Raw genomic sequence first — 24,922 nt, forward strand, 5'->3', positions numbered from 1 at the left:
AAGAATGAGATTGGTCCATGTGGCAATATAAATGTTGTCCACAAACATAATGGATAGTAAGAAATGGAAAAATAAGACGCGGCAAACGCAAGATTATTGTGCCAAACACGCCTTATGTAGTTGACTAACCCACCCTCTTCATTCTTCATATTCCTAACTTCCCTCCCACCATTAATTATTTGACAATTTCAACTATTGCATGTTTTCCCCACTCTTATTTATATTTCACCATTTAGTTTTCTTTCATTTTTCATATTCTACTCATTGTAAGAACCACCATGGAGATTCTACTCTCTTCTTTAGTGGTTGAATTCGATTCTTTATAAATTATCAAGGTCGTTTATATTTTGGTTCAACTGTCTGTGCTAACATATTCGTTTTTAAACAAACATATTTCTTTTTGATAAAACAAAAAAAAAATTAGAATTGAGTATTTGTGGATGAATACTTACTCAGTAAAACTTTGTTTTCCACTATCAAAATTTAGAGATATTTGAAAATCAATATGCATTTTTTAATTATTATTATATGTTTTCAACTCTATCAAAGCGAGTCGAGTAATCTCTCATCTATTATATACATACGAGTGTGTATTAACTAAATAGTGACTTAAAAGTTTTTTATATATATATAATTACTTCTAAAAGAAGTATTTATTTTTTCAAGAATGAACTATTCCACCAAAGTAAAGGCTAAAGGAGAAACTTTTTTGAGAAGAAGCAATGTTTTTCCTTGAGATTCTTTTATTTCTTTTTTAATTCCCTAGTAAAATAATTGGCGTGTATTGCACTCAATTATCTTATCGATCTATAAAGTTGATTTATTAAAAAAAAAAAACTAAAGGAAATAAAAAAAAACATATATCTTTTGCTTCATTGTTTTTTTAAAAAATGTGTTTGATGTCGTCCTTTTCAAAATATAAAATTTTGCTTTCTAATATGTCTAAAAGGTTATTTTTCAATATTAGAGATAAGCATGAAAGATCGAAAAACTGAGTCTATCGACCAAAATCAATTAAACAAAAAGCTATTAATTGGAGATAAGAAGAAGTTATTTGAACATTTACCAACAATTATCAAATGACGCTTATCCCTAATAAATATGAAGTTTAAGACGATTTGGTCAGTTTGATCGGTTTGTACTATCATAAGTAAGTATGTGGTATACGTACGAATGGTTGGACATCAATATTGAAAAGCAACCTATTATCTTTTTGTAAATATCTATAAATATAAAAAATTGATACGGAATAAAGTAGATATTATTATTATTATATACTAAATTTGTTATTCTTTAGGAGATATTGGGGATTAGAAAGGAAGAGAATTTTGGGATAAAATATTTGGGAAAAGGAAAGAAACAAAATAATATATCACATGGAATAAGTAAAGTGTTTAGTTTTTCTTTGTAAGCCGCTATTGGTTGGTAGCTTTGGACCACGTTTCATACATAATATAATATTATCATTTTCCCATTATTTTGTTTGGACTTCAACCAACCAAATTTCAATTTACCAACCAAACTTTGGGATATTTCTTTTTAAATATCCTAAAATAGAATAAATATATAAAAATATCAAAGTTTATCTACGATAGACCGTAATAGTAGTCGTCTATCGTGCCTCTCACGTAATAATATGAAATGTTGTTGTCATAATTAGATTTACATTCCATATAAATAGAAAATGATAGATCATCCTTTTCAAGTGAGGTGGAGATTTTTTCTGTCAATCTCGTTCGACTCAACTCTCAAGTTTACATTTTTTAAAAAGTTATTACAAATGACAAAATTGTTAAAAATATTAATAAAATATAGTCAAAATTTAAATATTATCAATGTAAGACATTAACAGACAACGGTAGAGAGCTTAAAGGAAATGCGAGAGATTTGGGTTTTAAAAGAAAAAAGAAGAATAATAATAATTTTAAATTTGAATTTATTTAATTCTAAGTGTATTTATAAAATAAATTAGTAAATTTTTTTTTTTATTATATATCGATTTAATTAATATTATAAATATTGTTGCCTAATCATCCAAAATTTAATGACCAAAAATCAGACTCTAACCTTATAATTATGACACGAAAGAAACAGTTATAAGATAGGAGTTTTGACGTTGGTTGTCACTTTGACATTGACTCTTTAATCTTTATTTTAAATTACTCATTAATTATTATTTTTTTCTTTAGTGCATTACGGATTTATTATTAATTGTTCCACTAACCACATCACGTGCCTCACCATGTGTATATTACTTAATTAGGTTTCTTCTAACCCCTAATTCCAAGTAATTAATTATGCTAATCAAACTCCTAAAGGTGGAGAGTTTAATTATTGTTGAACTAAACTTTTGATAATAAAATATATTTTGAATCGTTAATTTAAATTGAAAAAAAAAATGAAAGGTTAAAATATGATATGCGACACGTGCTCAATTTAGTTTACGAACACTTTTTGGATTTTGACGTTTGTTTTAAAAGTAGGATGTTTAGGTAAATTGTTTTGTTTTTTGATTTATTTGGAATAGGTATAATAGGAAGATTAAAACCTTTTCTTTTATGGTAAAGAAGAAGGAAGAGACAAAGATTTTGGAACAATTAGTAGGTAAGTACTATGAGTATGTGTATATACAAAAGGAAAGGTACTATGTATGTCAGTTTATAAAATGGTAGAGAAAGGAGTTTAATGAGGAATTGTTTGAACAACAACAAGAATAATAGTATAATTAAAACAAATATATATGAAGAAGAAAGAAGTGAATAGGGCGAGGATAAAGACGAGATAAAAGAGAAAAACAAACACGAAAGAATATCAATTATAAATACCTGATTCAGTTCATTATACAAAACACTTTAAACTTTGAGTATATTTGAAAAGAAAAGAAATATATAATTTATTTAGGAGAATTGTTATGGATGGAATATATATATATATACTCAAATCAATTGAGTCATATTTGATTTTTTTCTAAATAATTTATTTTTTTAAAAGTAATGTCAAAATAGTGTAGGAGTAAAAATATTGACAAAAATAAGGTAGTTTGGGCAAAGTTGTACGGGGTACACTACTTTGCTAGAAAGTCGTGCATGAAGTCCACGACTTCAATGTGCTGGCACATGAACCCCACAACGACCTTCTCTTTTTTTCGTTATTTAATATATATATTAAATATTTAAATCTTCAAATTTCAATTTCCAAAAATATGTTTTCTATTAAATATCTTCCCAAGTTTCAAATTTCAATCTCCAATTCTTTTTTAAAAAGTATATATTAACAAAAATATATTATTAAAAATATATTAAAGAAATATTTGTAATTCACCGATATTAACAAAATTATTTGTTCCTATAACTCTTTTCATTTTGATTCTAAAAAAATTAGATATTCTTGCAATTAAATATTTTGATTTTTTTTTAAAAATTAGATATTCTTATTTCTATACAATAAAATTATTCTTGTTATAACTTTTTTTTTTTATTTTGATTCTAAAAAAATTTAGATATTTTGTTAATATAATATTTTTTTAACATATTTTTTAATAACATATTTTGTTAATATAAAAGAGAGATTAGAATTTGAAATTTGAAAAGATATTTAATAAGAAAAGATATTTTTGAAAATTAGAAATCAGAATTTAGAAAGATATTTAACTACTAAAAATATTTTTAGAAATTGAAATTTGGAGATTTGAATATTTTAATATATATTAAATAATGAAAAAATTGTGAGGTCCACGTGCCAGCTTGTAGACCCGTCCACGACTGTCGTGAAAGTCGTGTATACGAGTTCGCCTAAACCATCCTATTTTTGTCAATATATTTTCTCCTAACCTATTTTGTATATTACTTCAATAAAACATATTATTTGAAAAAAAGATCGTACAAATTTAGGAAAGATGAATGAAGGTAATACCAATTTTTAAAAATGGAAGAGTATGGTTTGTGAATCTTAGGGACTTCTATTGTACCAATCTTTTAGTAATTATGGACACCCAAAAGAAGAAAAAGAGGGGAAAAAATGGGTTCCCCACCTTATCTCAATATCTCAACGCTGTAGTTATATGCATATGTCCCTTTCACCCCTCTTCTCTTTCTCTTTCTTTTTCTTTTTCTTAATTCAAATACCAAATTATATAATTTTAGGATCCCATGCACATATATCTCCTCTTTTTCACAATTCAACTTAATATTTAATATTTTATGTCAATATCAATGAAATGTTATATATGTGTATATATATATCTCATATATGTATATATATATATCTATATATATATATCATATATGTGTATGTATAATATGTATTTTATACACCATATGTATGTGTATGTAAGATATTAAAATTTAATCTTATTGAACTTTTTTATTTGAAAATTTAATGCACAATGCAAAGTTTCATTAGTAAGTTAGATTGTTTTGTCATTCATACACATAACGCATAGGAAAAATATCATACTTTGTCTCATAAGGATATTTACCAAGTATATATAAATCTTATATAAGAGTAAAAATAGCACACCAAATAATTTGTTGCAAGAATATATGTGTATGTATATATATAAGAATATGTCTAAATCAATATGGTTTCACCTAGTTTTAATTTTTTTAAAAAGAAAAACATATATCTGAAAGAATATTGCCTCTAATGGAAAATCAAAGGACAAAGTAAAGATTTTGATTTTTCTAATTGTCTTAAAAGATAAAATAAAAAGTGCAAAAAAAAAAATGTATTTTGATATTGTGTTGCATAAAAAGCAATGAGAAACCTACCAACCATAATAACTATAATGGTTGGTCCAATAAAATGAGTGACACACTGTCACAAAGCCATTATAGGCAACTAGGCATGCCATGGGAACCACTATTATTCATCAATGGTGAACTTTAAAAATAATACAATCATCTCCAACTATAACTCGAGATCACTTATCTTAATATCTAATTAAAATTTGTCACGAGTTTTAATTTTTCCTTTATTAGAATATTTTAATATTTTCTTTATATGAATAATAGTACGAAGATATACATAGAAATAGGTGAGGTCTGAAATGCACCTAAGTATTACTAGTTTTCTATTCATTTTTCACCTTTATTTTATTTGAAATATAGTTTTTTTTTTATTTAATTTTTGAGTTCCACTTCTTAAAATACATTCTACAAACATTTAATGCCAAGTGAAAGTTCACCGGTGATTACTTAGTTATTAAAAAAAAAAACCCAACTATTTTTAGTGAGCTTAATATTGATATTGTATGAATATTTTATTATTTTTAAAATTATGAACCTCATTGGAAAATAACAATTTTCTTTCTCTCTCCTCAAATATAACTCTGGAGCCTATCTAAATTCTTAAAATCAAACACACTTACTTTTACTTGTAGGTCTGAAATACATAAAAGATCTAAGAAAAATTTAATTAAAGAAAATAAAAGTACATAGATTTAATTAGTACATGACAATCATACTCGAATATCATATTAAATCACCAATTAATTTAAGATTTGAACAAATATATGAATTTTAATTCAATATTATTTCATCCAGCGCTTTTAGTTCTATAAAGAAGCAGTTCTATTTCAACTTAATCTCTCCTTCTAGTTTTTACCCTCCTCATATATTCCCTAATTTTATGGTTTTTAAAATTTCTTCATATGATACTATTTTATTGGATTTATAACGTTACAGGATAAATAATAAAAAAGAAAAAAAGAAAAAAACGTATCAATTATATAGAGCAATAATTTCATAGGTACTTATTTTTATAAATACTATATAACAAAATGGATGTGTATGCTTATCTCTCAATCATGTGTGAGTGCGTTAGTGCAGTATCTAATAATACTTGTGACTAAAAACTTGTGGATTTAAAAAAGATAGCAAATTTAGAAAAAAATGAAAGTGAGGTTTTCTTATTTTTATAATTTGAATTTTGCTATTTTATGTATTTATTACTAAATATTGACATGTTTTGGAGAGAGTGAGAAGTCAGTAGGAAACAAGCAAGATTCAACAAACAACCAAAAGCCATACATACATTAATAATGCAAATGCAAGGGTACTAATTGATTGATATAGTCCATAACATGAATAGAAGGTCAATTTTTAAGGTGGGATAAACATCATCTTGGCCCAAAAATTAATTGATTTGATTTCTTATTCCTTTGTTGTTTTATTTGTCATTTTTGCAGCATTATTGCTAAGGAAAAGATTGTGGGAGCCCATTTGAAAGATTAATTAGTCCCTCGTTTGAATGTTTATGTTTATTTGAAGAAGCGGAACACGTGATGTTCTTAAAGTTTGAGTATGAGAAGAAAGCTTTATCTTTTAAGAAACTTCTATCTTTGTCAGAAGATTTCTCTCTTTAGACCTTCTGAAGTAAAAAAAATTGTTCTTTTGATTGACTTTATGAGCTTAGACCTGTTTGGTCTACGGACTAAACTCATAGACTCAGTGTCACATTTAGCATTTAGACTAAATTAAGCTCAATTAATTCAATTTTAATATAATTAAATAATAATTACTGTCTGTGTATCATTATAATCGATCAATTTATCTCTTCATTTTCAATTTGAATACACGTCAACTTTTAATTAGTGTTAAATTCAATTATTTTTTTATATTAATTTGATAAATGATGTGATAATTTATGATTTCTTATTTATAATTAGTTGTTAAATTTTCAAACCCAGTTTAAGTATTTCTTTTATAAATTTTTGTAAATATATTTACATGGTGTAGTTTAATTTATTACATAAAAATTATTACAATAATTTAACTAGATTCAATAAAAATTAATGAATGAAATTAAGAACGATTAAAGGTAAGCATTAACATTGAACTATTAAAAATATAAAAACTAAAATGAAATTTGGCTAATTTTAAAATGATTCAAATAAGTTTTAACAATGAACTATTAAGATGTACATTAACAAATCATATTATAACATGAAAACGATAATCAGATAATCAATTACATACGTAATCTGCAATAAACATTACTTTATTATTTAGATGAGAGTAGAAGGTTCGAAACTCCATAACCTCTTATATTAATTTTTTTAAAGAATATACTTAAGCTACAAGTTTGGATCTATTGTAAAAAGGAAAAGACTAATAAAATGGCAGAGGTAAATATAGTTTTTGCACATTTTCGTTAATCTATGAATATGATCTATATAGACACATAGGTCCATGGATCAATACATTTTGATCGAAAAGAATCAAAATTGATCGATATATTTCTTAAAACAAACGAAAACAGAACAAAAATCATTGATCAACTAAGTCAAGCCTTCTCGGAGACTTGCTTAAGAATAAAAAGGAGGAATCTCATGTAAATACCATGGAATAAGGTTTGATCCTATTCATAGGGATTTTGTAAATATTTCATTTTTTAAATTCATCGGGCAAACTTTTGAACTTTTAATTTTGCATCCAATAGATCCTTAAGCTTTATAAATTCTCTAATATATCCATCAACGTTTAATTTTGTATTTGATAAATTATTAATAAAAATTATCATAAATAATAAAATTGTTGAAAATATTTATAAAATATAACATAATTTCAAATATAGATAATTATAGGTAAAATTTTAATTATGGAATATTTAGTTTTGTAAATATTTTGACGTAAAATAAAAGTAAAAAAAAAAAAGAAATAAAATAATAAAAGGAGTTCAGAAATCAAGACAGGGATTTAAACTTTTAATTATTAAATAAAGAAAACAAACTACGAAGAAGAAGAAAAAAAAACACAAGGGAAGGAAGGGACAAATCATGCAGCCGCATTTGTAATGGTTTGAGCTAAGAGAAAAAAGAGAGACAGAAAGAGAGAGAGAGAGAGCGGCTAATAGTATTCTTCATTCATTCATTCATTCATTCGATTTGATTTGATTTGATTTTTGATCGAATCACACAGACTCTTCTCTCTAAGCCTCTAACGAAAAACACAAAGATTCCATCATCATCATCCCTCCTCTTTAAATTTCTCAATCACAATCTCAATCTCAATCTCAATATCTCAATCCCATGGATTCCTCCTTCTTCCTCCCGTTCTTTCCCGCTGTAATTTATTGGTATGTTACTTCCCCTTTTTCCTCCATTTCTCTTTCTTTTCTTCTTCTTCTTCTTCTTCTTCTTCTTCTTCTTGGCTTTCACGGTTTTATTATCCTTCCAGATTTCATGTTTTCAGGTCCTTATTTGTTCCTTTTTCCTGCTAATGTCGTCGATTCGCTATGCCTTCCGATTCTTCATCTGAAGGTAATCTCCTCAATCCTTTTCGTTTTTCTTATCATCGGCTTTTGTTTTGTTAGTTTCTTCTTTTTTTTTTTAGATTCTTAATTTTGCCTCTTACTTCTTCTGGAATCGGAAATTGTTCGTTCTTGTTGTACTTCCGCGTCTGGACCTTGTGGTAGTGAGCTTTTAGTTTTTCTCGTGGTTTTTGATGAATTGCGTCTATCTGTGGGTTTTGTAGGCGTTCGTTCATGTGGAACTTTTGAGACCACATTTAGTAATAAAATGCTTAATTTTTGGATTATAATTTTGTATGTGTGTGTTTCAATAGATGATGGACGTATTGCCTGGATGATCTATTCGAGTTATCTAATTATCCGAGTCTTTTCGCTTCTTGGAAGATTAATTTGGCATAGGAGTTTATTTGCATGAGATGTGAGAACTGTTCTTTCTGTTTGATTGCACTTTTGATTTTCAATCACAGGAGGTTTTTGGAAGGATATAAACGGGTGTATGTTTTGGAATCAACCCGACCTAATTGAACCTTAGAGTACTTTTAGGCTGGGCAAACTTCAGGTTGTTCGAGTCATTTGTACAAATGATTGCAAATAACAGTGAAAATTGTAGTATTTTAAGGAAATGTGTATATGTTTTCTCAAAAGTTGGTGTGATACTTTATTTTATTGAATATATTGATCCATGGATTTGAAGCAATTATTTCGTGGAAGATGTTTGAGCTAGGAAGACCTGTAAAAGTTATCTAGTGGAAATTTGAAAAATCATATATATGTAATTTGATCGTAAGTGAAATGATTGTCTTTAATTTATTCATTTAAATCGATATGTTTCACCCAAAACTAGTTTTACTAATCCATGCATGTTCATCTTATTTATGAAGTCAAACCCAATCTGACTCAACTTAAACAGGACGGAACTTGTACCTTTTTGACGTTTGATTTTATGTTTTGTCTTTTCTAACTTTGATGTGCATCCTCGTCTTCTATGTTGGGATTTAGGAGCTGCTCTCGAACCATTAAGATCTAGTATGATGAGTATGGAGAAGAAAAGGAATTTGGTCTATGAAATATCAGATCAGCCACATGCATCTGAATTGCTTCAGTCCTGGAGTCGACACGAGATTTTAGAAATCTTGTGTGCAGAGATGGGAAAAGAGAGGAAATATACTGGATTAACAAAACTAAAAATAATTGAGAACCTTCTGAAAATTGTTGGTAAAAAGAAATCAGGGTCAACTGAGGATGTAACAGACCTCGACAGTCAGTCTTCTCCTTGTCCTTCTCCAAAGATTTCCAAACGGCAAAGAAAAATTGATCAGCCAGCACGGCTGCCTGTTCCTGTAAACAATAGTCCAATCAGTAACACTAGGACTGACTCAAATATTGCAGTGTACTGCAGAAATTCGGCGTGCAAAGCTAACTTAAATCAAGATGATAAATTTTGCAAGAGGTGTTCATGCTGCATCTGTTATCAATATGATGATAATAAGGATCCTAGTCTGTGGTTAAGTTGCAGCTCTGACCCACCATTTCAAAGCACTTCATGTCGTATGTCATGCCATCTTGAATGTGCACTGAAGCATGAAAAATCTGGGATTTCTAGAGGACAGCAGACCGGAATTGAAGGGACCTTCTGTTGTGTATCTTGTGGAAAAGTCAATGACTTGATTGGGTAATTACTCCGACTTTTATATCTGGTTCATTGAATTTGAAAGGATTTCGAAAGGTTTGTTTCGTCTTCATTTTTAATTTCTTGATTTTTTTTCTTTGAAAACATCAATCGATTTTTATTGAGGTGAATCTAGTAAAGTAATTTGCATTGTCACTGCCTCGGTTGCTATTCATTTTCATTCATCCTAAGGCCGTGAATCTGCAAACCTTCTGGAGTAGTAAAGTTTGTAAAGTTTTTTCTTTTCTAATTATTTGGACCTGAGACGTGTGGTTCTCTTTATCTTGAAAAATGAAGCTGCTGATTGTTGCTTCGTTTCTCTTACTGTCGAAGATTCAAGTTAAGAATTTAATTACGTTTTGTTGTCCATAATGTATTAGAAGTTGACTAAGTTTAGGACATTATTCCTACATACTTGCAATCTCACTGAGTTAATATCTAATGTCAATCACGATAATTTTTTAAACATTTAGTGTCTTTTACTCATTTTGGGGAACCGGTATTTGATCGCACACCAATTGATATAAAAAGTCCCCTCCTCAAAGACCGGCCAGTCCAAATCAAATGGAGATTGCTAAAAGAGATCAATAATTGGACCGAATTAAAAAGAAGAAAAGAAATAAATTTTTTAAAGGTTGCAAAATTTTGGAGTTAGAAAATAGCTAGGATGCTGTATGTCTCGCATTGGTCTAAACATCCTTTCGTCCATCCATTTTCTTCTTCCCATCCGCATGTTGTAATTTTTCCAACTGATAAAATCATAAAGAGTCAAATTTTTCTACACTATAAATTCTAGACATGCAGTGATTGAAGATGTAATGCTGGCTTGCAAAAGACTGCAATACTTGTCTGTGGCCATGAAGCATGAAGAGGTCCCTGATATTTCAATACCATAAAAGACTGCATTCGACTCTCTTGAATCTTTGTTCTTTACCATATCATGAATGACTCGGATAAAAATTTTTAGGTGTTTGAGAAAACAATTGATGAAGGCAAAGGAAACAAGACGGGTGTATATCCTGTGTTACCGTATCTCTTTAAGCAAAAAGCTTTTGAGTGAAGGTGAAAAGTACCAAGACGTTTATCAGATTGTGGATGAGGCTGTGAAGAAACTTGAAGCTGAGGTGGGTCCTTTGGCTGGTGTACCGGTTGGTACGGGCAGAGGAATAGTGAACAGGCTTTCTTCTGGACCAGAGGTTCAGAAACTCTGCTCGTTAGCCATCGATACGCTCAGTTCCATGATACAAGGTAATTTATTTTATGTAAGGCTCCTAACTTCTTTACTCATCTCAAATTTTCTTTACTAAGTTTATGGAATACCCTCTATATGGCCAGTTGGTGTCAGTCTAAAAAGTAATTTGAGCATGCAAGACAATATTTGAATGGGTTGCTTTGCTGATATATTTAACTATCTTCCACGTACAAGAGCACTAATTAAGATATATATTACAGATGGCATTTGTGTTTTACTGTGCAGTGTTTCACTAAAAATCATTAGAAGAAAAAAAGTAATACAGTAAAAGTTACCTGTCTTTTTCGATCTTGCAGATACTAATTTGGTAGCTACAAACTTCTTAAGGTTCGAAGATGTTGATGCAACATACATTACAGTGGTTGTGGGTACTGAAGATGTTTCTTGTGGAGAAACCATTGGTTACAGGCTATGGCATCGAAAGGCAGGCGAAACAGATTATCCTATCGAGCCAACTTGCACCTTGTCTCAACCAAATTTGAGGTTTGTCGTCCGAGGACTAACCCCATCTTCAGAATACTATTTCAAAGCCATTTCCTTTGATGGGACAGGCGATTTGGGGACATGTGAAGTTCAAGTCTCAACTACTATTCCTCGGGAAGATGACACAAGTTGCTTGGTGATTGAAAGAAGTCAGAGTCCTGTGACCAACTTCAGTGAGCTCTCTAATCCTTCTTCCGTAGAAGATGAAACTAACAATATAGTGCCGTGTAGTGACCAGACCGATAGTCAAACAGGGAGCTATCTTTCTTATTGCAAGGAATCTAATAAGATTATCACTATTAACCAATCTGAGGATAGAATAAACTGCACCGATGTCAGTGGAATGGGAACAGCAAAAGATTCTGTTTCGTCGTTGGATGAGGAACACGTAATAAGAAAAAGTAGCATGCTTCCTGATCCCAATGTTTCAAAACTTGAAGACAGGCATTCTTCTCAAGTCCAAATCATTGAAGGTACAACAAGCATGAATAAGGGCTCGAATTCTGCCATTCAACAAGGGACTAAATCCACACCACTTGTTAGCAGCTCCGAGGCTGGATTGCCAGTTACTCCTTGCAAAATGGAAATACTCAAGGATGTTCTCGGAAGGAGTGGCCGGTCGAAATCCTGCACCAAGGATCGAGATAATAAGGGATCTGGAGGAGAGGAACTCCGAAATGGCAGCACATCTAAGAAGAGAAATGCAGAGAGGCAAGATGTGGATTGTACTGGAAACGGTATTTCCGATAAGGATTTCGAGTATTACGTAAAGTTGATTAGATGGCTAGAATGCGAAGGACACATAGAGAAGAACTTCAGACAGAAATTCTTAACTTGGTATAGCTTGAGAGCGACAACACAAGAAGTTAGGATAGTGAAGGCCTTTGTTGATAACTTCATTGAAGATCCATCAGCTCTTGCCGAGCAACTTGTGGATACGTTTTCGGAATGCATTTCAAGCAAGAAAACATGTGCTGTGCCTTCTGGATTTTGTATGAAGCTTTGGCATTGATCATCGTCTCGAAAACCAACAAATTTAACAAAGTCCGAGATTGGAAATTCTATCATTCGTAGGCATTCTTTAGATACCCCTTTTTTTTTCTCTATTTAAATTGTCATCAATTGAATTGGGCATCATCTAAGCTTTTTATTTAGCATTTTTGTGATGATAATATGTCATCCGCATTCGCCATTTTAAACACTTCGAACAGATTTGTAGATGAGGATGATTTTAACATTCTTACTTACTCATTGATACCATTTAGTAATTAGTTTATTAAAACTTGTTTTTGAAGTTTTGAATGTCCCTTCTCTATATGTAGATGATTCATTTACTTTCTTAACCATTAAAAATTAAATTGTGGAATGAGTAGGCAAGTTAGATTCCATGTTATTCATGTTACCTCCAAGTTAAGAGTTCCCTTGAAGGTTGAATTTCATCTCGAAGCCAAAACAAAGCTTAAAAGATTGATCCTTATTTAACTCCCAATATGTTATAAGTCAAATTAATAGGATGAACAAATCATCTGAAATGAGAGAACAATTTTGAGTAGTTATCATTTACTTTTCTTTCTTCCTTTTCCTTTTTTCATTCTTTCATATAAGCGTATGCCAAATTTGTGTTTTCTATCGGTTTGTTTGATAACATTTTGCTCCTAAGTCTTTCAAACTAACATTTGTTGTAAGCTTATGCTCTCCTACTTTGATTGCTTGTGGATGTGAGCTAAGTCAACTTCTAAAATAGACCTCTCAAACAGTCTCTTGGAAACTTTTCTCAATGCTTAATAATAATAAAATTCATAAATAAATAAATCTAAAAGGTGAAGTTTGTGTAATACAGATTCTAAAAATGGAAGAGATACTGCCCATCGTTAGATGCAACAAACCCTCATGTTCCAATACACAACGAATCCTCACGTTCCAAGTGATTTCATTTGTCTTTTTCCCTTTTTTCCCCTCTTAATGAAAGATCACGTTCCAAATGAAAAAAAGAGTGCAAAAGATAAATAAATAAACAAAAAACACCATCGAAATGCTTTATATAGGCTTTTGCATGGCTTTGCAGCAGCACAATCTTAAGGTTGAAGGAACCGAATCCAATTCAATTGATCTAAGCACCATCCATTTTTTACTGAAAACAAATAAGCAACATGGAAAATTCTCCAATTTCTACAATAGGCTAAAGTATCCCTCGTTCTTCAGAGTATCAATTAACTCAACTCGACTCTGACTTCCAAGGTTTCATGAATATTATATTACATACAAACAATATTGCGCCCGAAGACTTCCATCTGGGCTCTCCAGCAAAGTCAAGTAAACCAAATCCTGCAAACAGCAAAAACGGGTTCAAACTTGTGTCATTGGACTACCTCTACATGAGTAAATGATAATATTACTAAAGAGTACAAATGACTTTACAAAAATAAATTACTTTTTATTATAAGGAACTGAGCCCTGATTAAATACTAGAATAAACTTCAATCTAGAAGAATGGGACGATTAACAGACGCCAACACAGATGTTCAAAGCACCTAAAGGTGATTGCAGGAGTGTTCGCAATTGGCAACTAAAAAGGATTATGTTTAAATGGGTGCTTAGTTACTCCTGAAGGATCTACTCACAAACTCTTGAATCATCTATTGATGAAGTTGAACACAGGTGGGTCTTGGGATGACATCTAAGAGTTGAGTCCTCAAACTTAGAAAATGCTGGCAGTGTAAAAGGTCGAAGAGATTGGAAATGATAGATAGATGGACAGTCGCCCCCAAAATTATGACAAGAAAATTTGAGAATTACTGCCCTCAGACGAGCTTTCTTCCAAATCACTATTTCAAAAACTGCCAGCCAACCAGTTTACAAAGACAAACAAGGTTAACTTTTTCTTACAAACCCTAATCACGGCAAACTCACAATCACAAGGCGGACCCCTAAGACAGCTGAGGATTTGAAATCTGAATCGAGCTATATCAAAACTTAGGTTAAGCAGGAAACACATTCGGTAACAAGATTTTATTACCAGAATATGATCGAGCACATTGCAATAGCCTGGTCTGCATGCATCTCCCACCGCTCAATGATATCTCAGGAAGAATGTCGGTCTTGGTTGCTACACTGAAGCAAGTGAGAGCTATACTCAGTTTCATTGTTTTACCATCTTTGTAAGTTTCAGCCAACAACTCCTAAATTTTTTCTTTGTTTAAATGAAAAACTAAATCATATTTTCATATATCAGCAAGTCTGAATATATTCCTAAATTCATCACTTTTGAACTTCCATCAACTGTTGGCTCAAATAACATAAACAAACTATCTCACACAAGAAATTGACATGCCCAGCTACCATACACATAAGCTCAATATTTTGATACAAGGAGCTCCGGCCCTATAACACATCCAAAGAAGTACATCACAATGTTTCCTCAACTGGATTAAGAATTTTACAATTATAATTTCAAAAACTAAATGCCAAAATTATGTTCAACAAAATTTTGGGTTCTTCAAGTTCTCTTTGATAATACTAGGCAGAGTATAACCTTCAACCATTGTACAAGAAGAATGGTGGCAATGAAGTTCTAACTGTAAGGTGATATTATGAAATGTGTGAAAAGTTCATACCTCTACCGTTAAGTAACTACTAACTACTAACTACTAACTACCGTTAAGTAACTACTAACATCAGTCTAAAAGCCGTCTTAAACAGATGAAATGGACAAAGAAATTAGTCTTCTCTCTAAGGAGAATTTTCAGGAGTAAAGATGTCAAATACTTTAGTCAGATCCTCAAGGATGACGAGATACTCATCTACCCCATTGAACATCTATAATAGTATAAGTGACTAGGAACTGGAGCACAAAAACACAGTGCACAATTAATTAACGTTAATCGGACTACTAAAACCGAATGTCAGGTAGAAGACAGCATTCTAATCTTTGTACAAAATACAAAAAACACTTGTTCCAGTTGTTGCTCAAAATTTAGGAAGAACTCAGTGGACTAAGCTATTCAATTGTTGCAACAGTTCAATAAAGCGGAGCTAAGAAATCCCAACAACAGTTCAAAAGACTAACCTCGGTGACCTAGCCAAATCAATTAGCTACCGGGTGCGCTCGGCCGGCAACGGCCTGTTGAACCCGCCACGACGATTCATGTACTGCCTAGGCTGCCTCTTGGTAACTACCCTAACGCCACTCACATCAGCACCTGGGACAGGTTTGCCCTTGGTCGAATCGAAACCCACGGGAATACCTAATTTCTTCATCATCTCAATTTCATCTTCATCGGCCATGGCCTCCTCCACTACTTCTCCGCTACCAGCGTTGTCTTTATTATTCTTCTGCTTGTGCTGCTCTTTCGCAATGCCATCAACAAAGTCAGAAACTGCTTTTTGCCGCTCCTTCTCGTCGTCCGCAGTCAAATCCCGGCGATGACGCTTCCGAGCATGATCCGGGGAGGGAGAACGATGGCGGCGGCGAGAAGACCGGTCCTCAGGAGTACGAGAAAGAGACCGCGACCGGTGCCGGTCTGGCGAGCGGGTGCGAGAACGGCGGGATCTTGAGCGGTCGGGAGTGTGTGACCTTTTACTCCGGCCACGCTCCCTTTCACGGTCACGATCGTCTAGATCCCTACGCCGTTCCCGGTCCCGATCACGTTCACGGTGGTCACGATCTTCTCGATCCCTACGCCGGTCACGTTCCCGATGGTCACGGTCTCGCTCCCGGTCTTTGTATCTATCACGGTCCCGATCTTTATCTCTGTCGCGGCCTCTATCTCTATCCCGTTCACGGTCGACCATGGCGGATTTGTAAGAATCTCCTATTCCGTAAGCTCAGAGTGAAGGAAATGAATTACCTATCGGATTTGGGGTTTTGCAATTGAGCGGGAAAAACCCCTTGGGTTTCTTTAAAATTACGGAAGTAGCCCTTCTGTTTTAGAATGAAGTTGATGATCAGATCTTGTGCTGAAATGGGCTTTCTCGTGAAGAAAAACAATGGGCTTTTGACTTTGTTTATTGGCTTCTAATTGGGCTTTTATTTTGATCATATGAATGGGCCTTTGAATTCGCCAGATTCGTTTGTTTGGGCCGTAACAATCCATCATACAACTCCAACAACAAGGCTCGTTTTGTCTAAATTATCTACCTTTCTTTTCCTTTTAATTCAAAAACACCAAGTTTATAAGGTTATAGGAGTTACATGAGTTTAGTTTGGAAGTTTAGAGCAAATATGTCTATAGAATTTTTATATATGATGCATAATTTTTTAGTTTAGGGTTAAAAATTTATATTTGTATGCAAAGTCGAAGTCATTAAGAGCTTATCTCAACTACTACATGCGTATATATATATATATCTAAGTTTAGAAATTCCAAGTCAAAATCCTTCCACCTTCAATTTTCATTAGAAAAAAAAAAATTATCAAGCCAACGATAAGATGTAGTTTTGGTAACTTAAAAAGTTTGAGTTTCTAGTGATTATTTTTGTTTGCTTAACTACCTTTTATTTAGACATATATGCTCTCAAATTTTTAACAATAAATTTGAGATGCCAAATTAAAACATTCAAATGTATTTTATGATTTTTTTCCATGCAAGCATTGTATTTAAGATAGATAAAATACTCTTCCTTCTTTTGAATAACAAAATTACAATGTATTTTCGCATTAGTGGAAAGTATGAGTGCAATGTGAGGGAAAAATTAGGCTATCAAGGTGTTTGGGCTTTTGATGGCATCTCATGTCAAATTGTAGATTAGAGTTGTGAATCCAAATCAAAGTACTACATTGACTAAATCAAAGTAATATATATATGCTCAAAGTGTTTATATGTCAATGTTGAATTAATGTTCCTGGTTTTCTTTCTTTTATTATATGATCATTAGAGTTGGTCGTTAAAGTTAGTTGTTGAAAATGTTCAACATAGTTGTCACTGTAGATGATCGTCAAAGGTGACAGTCGTGCAAAGTGTTGTAGGTGCTCTTTATTGGAGATTGTCGTAGGAGCACATAAGGAGTGAGATAGCAAAAGTCGTCAACTATGGTTGTAGTTGGAGTTGAGTTTTGGAAGTAGTCGTTGGAGCATGCTACCAACAATGATTGTAGTAAGAATCGGTCGATAGACGAAGTCATTGAAAACATTGAATAAAAAAAAAAAGAAAGAACGGAATATAAAAGTATCTTGAAATCTACATAGACTCCAATTGATGGGTAAAACATTATCATAAATTAAAATCCTAACTCAACTCAACTCAACTCAACTCAACGCTACAAATAATCTTATAATACTTTCTCTTAACCAATAGACAATTATATATTTAGGCTTGTAATTAAAACAAGTTTGAAAAAACCAAATGTATAAACCAAACAAAATTTAAAATTGTACTATATTTCAAAATTTAGTAACAAAATAAAGAACCAGTGGCCAAAAAGTGTATTAATTGAATATAGTAGGGGGCAGGTTTAAATGAAACAATAAAGCAATTAGAATAGAAAAGAAAAATAATGTATTGAAATTTGTATGTATGTATATATAATATATAATATGTAAGAAGCATGCGTACACCGAGAATCGGGAAAACAAGGGAAGGACTACCCCATCTCCCACATGCATACCTTTTTCCTCCTCATATTTCTTGGGACCAAACCCAATAAAACTTACCTTTTTCCATACCCTAAAAAAATCTCACTTGCCTTTTTTTCTTTTATTTTAGGTTAACTAAACTCATACATAATTAAATATAGTGAAATTAATTTTTTATGTTATTGGCTTAGGATAAAAACGTCCGACTCTAAATTTAGTGTGAGATTATTCTTCTCTACAAACTTATTGTTTTCACGTGTTTTAGTGTTATTGGATTCCTACTATGTATTATTTATCTAAAATTTGAGGTTTTCTAGAAATAATATTTGTGCTTTTTAGTCAAATTATAACTTTGACTAATGTCTTCATGTCATTGTTAAACAATAACTTGGGAATATCGAACTTTTTAAACATGAAAACATCGAAGAGGTGTATTATCTTTGGCCAATAGTGGTATTAAAGCAACGAAAATACGTAAAGTGAATTACTTTATATTACAGTAGAAGTATGGAGAGACTAAAGAGACTTGATGTCCTAATTAACAATTTTCTGTTCTTGAACGTGAAAAAGATAGATTTGTGTTAGAATGTTTTTTTACGACTAATTAAGGTCAGTTAAGTAAATGATTAAGTCGATTTGGAAGAGAAATAAAGAGAGGAAACAAAAAAGTGAATGATGCATGCTCGTGAAAAAATGAGAAAGAAAAAAAGTTGTCACTTCCCTTTTGGTTGATGTGTTGAAATTAGGTGTGTGTATGTATAAATTAATTAGTAGCATTGATTTTAAAAGGGTGAAAGGCTACTTTTATCTTTGTTGGTTGTTGAGAAAAACATCCCTTTCTCAACCCTTTCTATCATGTTCATCTTACATTACTTGTAATTTTCATTTTTTAGTTTTGAGTTTTTTTTTTTATATTAAGTACGTCTTTCTCAAAATAAAGTATAACTTAGGAAAGTGGACGTAGATCTTAATTAGTTTTTATTAGTACACATTTTTTCTCAAAGTCAAAAATTTAAATCATTTTCTATACTTAAAAAAAAAAAAAGAAATGGAAACTAATTAAAGTATGATTTTAATATAGTTCAACTGATCAAGATATATACTGTTGACCTAAAGATTAAAGTTTCACGAGGTGACTTTTGAGTAGAATTTTCAATATATAACACAAAAATATAGTTTCCAATCATATAATGATAAATTTATTGAAAATATTTACAAATATAACAAAATATTAGTACAATCTATTTGTCATAAACCGTGATAGATTAGTGGTTCATCGTACATAAACCATAAGATAATGACTATATTTGAAAGAAAGAAAAAAAAAAGCCCTATATAAAATATCCTAATATTTTTACTTTTGGAATTTTCTAATTAAAGTTTTGTGTGTTTTTACAAAAATGAATGGAATTTAATACTTCCATTCATCTTTTTCATAAAAAGACATTGAAATAGGAACCCTATTTTAAGGATCTAAAACAATTTGTTAATGTTTCTCAAAATGAGAATCATCCATGTGATGATGTGAGTAAATAATGGTCAAAAAGGGATCATTTCCAAATTTCCAAGTTTACTCTTAAATCTAAAACTATGGAACCATAGATCTGATTCTCATTAATCTACATTAATTTTTTTCATTAAATGTTGTACTTAAGTTCATGATTAATTAAGGGGTACTAGGTTTTTAATTTAAAGTTTTTTCATCACCACGAAAATTAGATTTTCATGATTTTAAAAATTTGTAAAAGTTTAGTTAATTCTTAGATTAATACATGTCAATTCGAACAAAATTCAATCTTATAAAAGTACGTGTTTTATTCAAATGTACTTTTGAACTAAAAAAAGTTATATTATTTATATTTCTTTTGTGTTATTTAAATAATAGGTCCCATTAAATCTATAAATACATGCGAAAACTTTATTTTGTTAAACAGTTACGATCTAAGTTTAAAACAGGGTTGTTGATAAAAAAAAAAAAAATCTTAATTTTACATAAATGCTAATGGAAAAATATCAACCAAACAATGTTTTTGAAAAGTTATAAAAACAAAAAAGTTAAAAATATATATTTAAATTATGAAATATATATTAGAATTAAAAAGTTAACGTAGTTGATAGTAGTATCATCTTGTTAATTATTTTGTTATATTTAGTTGATTTTTCTATAACAATATAATAAAAATGTCACTGACTCGTTATATTACGATTATGACACGTGTAGCATAACACATGTATTTTATTTGGACTTTGAGGTTGAAGGCTCGATCTTACGCAAAATAAAACTTTGGGATAAATATTAATTATTTAAAAAATAAAAGTTAAATATATGATAATTAAGAACATAAATGAATAAAAAAAATAAAAATGAAAAGAAACAGGTGTATCACAAGAGACAAAGGCAATCATCTGTCTACAAAGTTTATTGTAAAAACAAAATAAAAACAATGGAAAGTCTCACACGTGCTCACTCTCAAACTCATTCATCTAACTACGACACACATTACATAACACACAACAATACATATTACATATACATCCTTCCACTCTCTTCTTCTTAAATTCTTCATTTTTCTCAACCCCCAACTCACACACACACAACAGAACTAACCCACCACCATTCTCATTATCCTTTCTTCATCTTCTTCTTTCTTTGCATGAACTCTTACATTTCTGTTCAAACTCCACAGAAAATGAAGTACATAAGAACCAACAGCCTCAAACGCCTCTTCTCTCTAAAGCGACGTAGTTTAGGAGACGATTCTCCAAACCCAGATGCTTCTCATAACACAGATTGTATTGTTTCTCATCATTCTCCAAGACCCTTTTGGAAATGCTTCTCTTTTCAACAAGTTTTTGAAGCCACTGATGGATTCAGCTCAGGTACGCCCATAAAATAAAATAAAAAATAAAAAAATAAAAAAGTTTTTTTTTCTACTCTGTTTTTGGGGTTTTGACTCTGTTTTTTGATGTGGGTTTTAGAGAACTTAGTTGGAAAAGGAGGGTATGCAGAAGTTTATAGAGGCATTTTAAATGATGGTGAAGAAATTGCTGTGAAAAGACTTACAAAAACCTCCATTGATGAAAGGAAAGAGAAGGAGTTTCTTACAGAAATTGGGACAATAGGACATGTTCAACATCCGAATGTTTTGTCTCTCTTAGGTTGTTGTATTGACAATGGTCTTTATCTCATTTTCCATTTCTCTTCAAGAGGTTCTGTGGCTTCTCTTCTTCATGGTAAGCAATTTTCTTTTAAACAACCCCATTTTGAAAATTTTGGTTCCCCATTTGTTAAATGAGCTTAAAAATTTGAAATTACTGTTTTTTCAGATGATAATTTGTGTCCAATTGATTGGAAAACAAGGTTCAAGATAGCAATTGGAACAGCCAGAGGACTTCATTATTTACACAAAGATTGTCAGAGAAGGATTATCCATAGAGATATTAAGTCTTCAAATATTCTCTTGACTGCAGATTTTGAACCTCTGGTTTGTCATTCTCATCAATTGCTCTTGTCTGAATGTTTATTGCAATGTTTTTACTTATGAAATCTGATGTGTTTCTTGGTTTTTGGTTTCCATAGATTTCAGATTTTGGGTTAGCTAAATGGCTCCCAAATCAATGGTCTCATCATTCCATTGCTCCAATTGAAGGGACTTTTGGGTAATTTAGCAGCTAGCTTTGACTTTTTTGGATCAAATTAATTAGAAAAAAAATGATATTTTTTTTTAATAAAAGGGTTTTGAACTTTGATCATTGTAGGCACTTGGCTCCAGAATACTATATGCATGGGATTGTAGATGAGAAAACAGACGTTTTTGCTTTTGGAGTGTTTCTTTTAGAAGTAATCTCAGGAAGAAAGCCTGTTGATGGGTCTCACCAAAGCTTACACAGCTGGGTATGCTAAATTAGTTTTATCAAATATATATTTGATATTTCCATTTTTATGTTTGTTGTCTTCTGGATTCCAGTTTTCATTATATATATAAATATATTATAAGTTTATCTTCAAGAAAGAATAATCATTTCCTTGGCTTGTTTCTTAACCAAACTTTCAGTAAAGAAAATGGTCATTGGTTGCGAGTCTTACTACATTTCTTCTTCGCTTTGCAAATGGTTGGCGATTGTTTTCGTTTTCGAGAATATCCCTTCTTCCCTTTTAGATCAGTGGCTGGTTTCTTCAAGAGTGAATCTATATATATAAAGTTGTTGCTAATTTGACATGTCGGTAATGTGGTTGTGTTGCTATAGTCAGACACTAATTCTAAACCAAACACAGGCCAAACCGATTTTGAACCGGGGAGAGTATGAGAAGCTGGTAGATCCACGACTGGGGTCCGCCTACGACGTTACACAGTTGAAAAGATTTTCCCTCGCTGCTTCATTATGCATTCGGGAGTCTTCGTTATGGCGACCCACCATGACTGAGGTAGCTAACTCTTTCCTTGCATCTATTATCAACTTCTTATGAAATCAATTGATCCTTGCAAGAATAATCTACATAATTGCAAGCTTGTCTTTTTTGTACTGTAGTCATAAAGCTTTCTAATCATGGCACTTAATTCATCATCCATTCTTCTCTTAATAATGTCGAAACCCCCTATATTATATCCTTCCGAAAGAGGAGTAGTTAGAGGTTAGAATTGGAATTTCTCTTTTGGACTCTTATAGATTGCTCTCTTCTTTTTTTTTCTTTTTAATTATGTAGTGAATTTTATAGATTCTTATATGGAAATATTCTTCATTGATAGTAGTTTTTGGAAGTTTTGATCTTGAAAGTTACAGCCTTCTCAGTAGAAGTCAAAAAGATTCCTTGTAGTGATGATTTTGAAGAAAAATCAATTGGGCACTTTTGAATAGAAATGAAATTAGTAATGTTTCAACTATCCTACCTAACTTGAATTTCTAAGCTAGGAAAGAAAAAGAAAATAGCTTAATAAAAGAATGCCTAAAATCACATTAATGAAAGTTCTGATCTTGACTTTCTCCCAAATTCTCTCTCTTTCAACTGTTCATTAGTAAACCTGATCTCCAAACAGGTCAAGAAAAGGAAAGAAAGAAAAGAAACCAAGCAATGCGTTCTTTGTTAGGCTAGTTGTAGTTTCGAGAGTTTCGTACACGATGTTGTAGCAGATTGAAAAGTGATAACCTTATTTGGTGGCTGTGCGAGCATGGTTGAAGCTAAAAAGAACAATGTGTTTTTTCAGGTACTCGACATTATGGAGGATCGGTATGTAGATACCGAGAGGTGGAAAATGCCAGAGGAAGAAGCAGAAGAGAAGGATGAATTCTGGGGATTTGAGGACTTGGAATATGAATGGGACAGTTCTTTCTCTATTCAATCCCCATAATTCAATGTAGGCCAGAATTGAAAGTGTTGAAGTTTGATTAAACAATGTCCAAACCACACAATAGAGACAGTAAATTGTGTACATATGAAGGTAGATTGAACTACTAATAATGCATATCTTCTATTTATTAAAAAATGAAAAGAAAAAAAAAATAGAGCACCTGCCATCGTTGCCAACTTGGTTCTGCCATGTATTATTTAGATTCCAACTAGGACCAAACATGTCACGCCATATTCCAAATTTTAGAAACTGTTAATTTTAAACATTGAATGTGAATACGTAGAGTGAAATATTTGAACTCATGACTAGAACTAATTATACCTCATAAAGTTTTGTATGCCATACCATTAATAATTTTGATCTTTGGAAATTGAACCTTTAAGAAATCATTGAAATGGATAAACGAAAACAACAAATTTGTGGATGAAATTGAGGGCTTTCAGGCATTTAAGTCAGATAATAATTGAGGGGTGGGGTTCATGAAACAAACAAGTACATTTTTCATATAATTGATTTGTTTTTCCCCCATGATCCTCAATAGCTGGCTTGCTGAATTCTAAGCATTAAAAGCGAACAAAGAAACTTCTATTTCCACGTCCAACTTGGTAGTTCGACCATAGTTTCAATTACACCTTTAAACTTTTAACTATAAAAATTCTATTAAACGCTTTTTTACGATTTCTCCTTTTCTTCCCTGCAATTTTTGCATACAAATCATGAAAGAAAAGAGATCAAATTCTGATTTACTGTTAATCCTGTGAAAAGGTTGTAGGGGCCTACTTTACACAATTTGAGAATTGTAAATTTGTTTGCTTCTTTCTACGTGAGATGGTGTCATGATTTTCTCTATTTTTCTAATTCATTATATAACTTATTTTATCTAGCTTGTACCTAAATCAAATATATTATTATTATAACCAATTAAATTCTAAGACCTATTGTTTCAAATTTGGATCATACTAATGTTTAATTAAGTTTTCTCTCTCAGTACTACTTGATATTATTATATTATTTTGGTAAATCAATTAACATATTCATTGAATTATTGACCCATAATATCATAATTTAAAATTTCTCAAATTGTAGTATTACTATCCTGAGGAACAAACTTAGTTATGGATTTTGAAAAAATAATAATACAAACCAAATTCATCATGACCCATCTCATTTGAATTTTTTAGCTTATACCAATTTTTTTTTGTTCAACTCCATAATTAACTAAAATTAAATTGGGATGTCAAAATCAAAACTGACCCAATTGATGTTAAATCATCAAAATTAATTAATTAAAATGTGTCAAAATTAAGAGTGTGATGGATTACCAAATGTACCTATATAAAGAGACTTCT

The 24,922-nt window shown here is 31.2% G+C and overlaps 3 protein-coding genes across 7 annotated transcripts; 2 read left to right on the forward strand and 1 right to left on the reverse strand.

Moving 5' to 3' along the window:
- The first annotated feature begins 7,765 nt into the window (after window positions 1–7,765).
- On the forward strand, window positions 7,766–12,948 carry LOC103494259 (VIN3-like protein 2). Of its 2 annotated transcripts, none has more exons than XM_008455375.3 (5): window positions 7,766–8,076; window positions 8,178–8,260; window positions 9,250–9,922; window positions 10,887–11,167; window positions 11,468–12,948. In XM_008455375.3, exons 2-5 carry the CDS (start codon window positions 8,236–8,238, stop codon window positions 12,664–12,666), a joined length of 2,178 nt encoding a protein of 725 aa, XP_008453597.1. In that variant the 5' UTR covers window positions 7,766–8,076; window positions 8,178–8,235; the 3' UTR covers window positions 12,667–12,948. The 2 variants fall into 2 exon arrangements, with proteins under 2 accessions (XP_008453597.1, XP_008453598.1); XM_008455376.3 differs by having other exon boundaries at window positions 8,193–8,260.
- A 717-nt stretch (window positions 12,949–13,665) lies between these two features.
- Window positions 13,666–16,536, reverse strand: LOC103494258 (uncharacterized). 4 transcript variants are annotated; one of them, XR_007818755.1, is made up of 3 exons: window positions 15,721–16,511; window positions 14,671–14,760; window positions 13,666–13,979 (listed from the first exon to the last, which is right to left on the reverse strand). XR_007818755.1 is itself a non-coding variant. In XM_008455373.3 (2 exons), the coding sequence occupies exon 1, from the start codon at window positions 16,443–16,445 to the stop codon at window positions 15,747–15,749; it is 699 nt and encodes a 232-aa protein (XP_008453595.1). In that variant the 5' UTR covers window positions 16,446–16,536; the 3' UTR covers window positions 13,666–13,979; window positions 15,721–15,746. The 4 variants fall into 4 exon arrangements, 2 of the variants coding, with proteins under 2 accessions (XP_008453595.1, XP_050936919.1); XR_538612.2 differs by having other exon boundaries at window positions 14,671–14,765; window positions 15,721–16,509; XM_008455373.3 differs by lacking the exon at window positions 14,671–14,760 and having other exon boundaries at window positions 15,721–16,536.
- A 4,203-nt stretch (window positions 16,537–20,739) lies between these two features.
- LOC103494257 (probable receptor-like serine/threonine-protein kinase At5g57670) lies at window positions 20,740–23,749 on the forward strand. The gene is made up of 7 exons (XM_008455372.3): window positions 20,740–21,105; window positions 21,205–21,459; window positions 21,553–21,710; window positions 21,806–21,885; window positions 21,985–22,120; window positions 22,502–22,651; window positions 23,430–23,749. Exons 1-7 carry the CDS (start codon window positions 20,880–20,882, stop codon window positions 23,571–23,573), a joined length of 1,149 nt encoding a protein of 382 aa, XP_008453594.1. The 5' UTR covers window positions 20,740–20,879; the 3' UTR covers window positions 23,574–23,749.
- The last annotated feature ends 1,173 nt before the right edge of the window (window positions 23,750–24,922 follow it).

Source organism: Cucumis melo, chromosome 2 (genome assembly GCF_025177605.1).
Source record: "Cucumis melo cultivar AY chromosome 2, USDA_Cmelo_AY_1.0, whole genome shotgun sequence".
NCBI lineage: Eukaryota > Viridiplantae > Streptophyta > Magnoliopsida > Cucurbitales > Cucurbitaceae > Cucumis > Cucumis melo.

What these genes read in the sequence shown, in the direction of transcription:
- LOC103494258 (XM_008455373.3), bottom strand. Translation starts at nt 16,445, where the DNA reads ATGGTCGACCGTGAACGGGATAGAGATAGAGGCCGCGACAGAGATAAA.
- LOC103494257 (XM_008455372.3), top strand. Translation starts at nt 20,880, where the DNA reads ATGAACTCTTACATTTCTGTTCAAACTCCACAGAAAATGAAGTACATA. An exon ending in CACTGATGGATTCAGCTCAG is followed by an intron (nt 21,106 to 21,204) that starts GTACGCCCATAA and finishes TGTGGGTTTTAG; the next exon opens with AGAACTTAGTTGGAAAAGGA. An exon ending in TGTGGCTTCTCTTCTTCATG is followed by an intron (nt 21,460 to 21,552) that starts GTAAGCAATTTT and finishes CTGTTTTTTCAG; the next exon opens with ATGATAATTTGTGTCCAATT.
- LOC103494259 (XM_008455375.3), top strand. Translation starts at nt 8,236, where the DNA reads ATGCCTTCCGATTCTTCATCTGAAG. An exon ending in TTCCGATTCTTCATCTGAAG is followed by an intron (nt 8,261 to 9,249) that starts GTAATCTCCTCA and finishes GTTGGGATTTAG; the next exon opens with GAGCTGCTCTCGAACCATTA. An exon ending in GCTCAGTTCCATGATACAAG is followed by an intron (nt 11,168 to 11,467) that starts GTAATTTATTTT and finishes TCGATCTTGCAG; the next exon opens with ATACTAATTTGGTAGCTACA.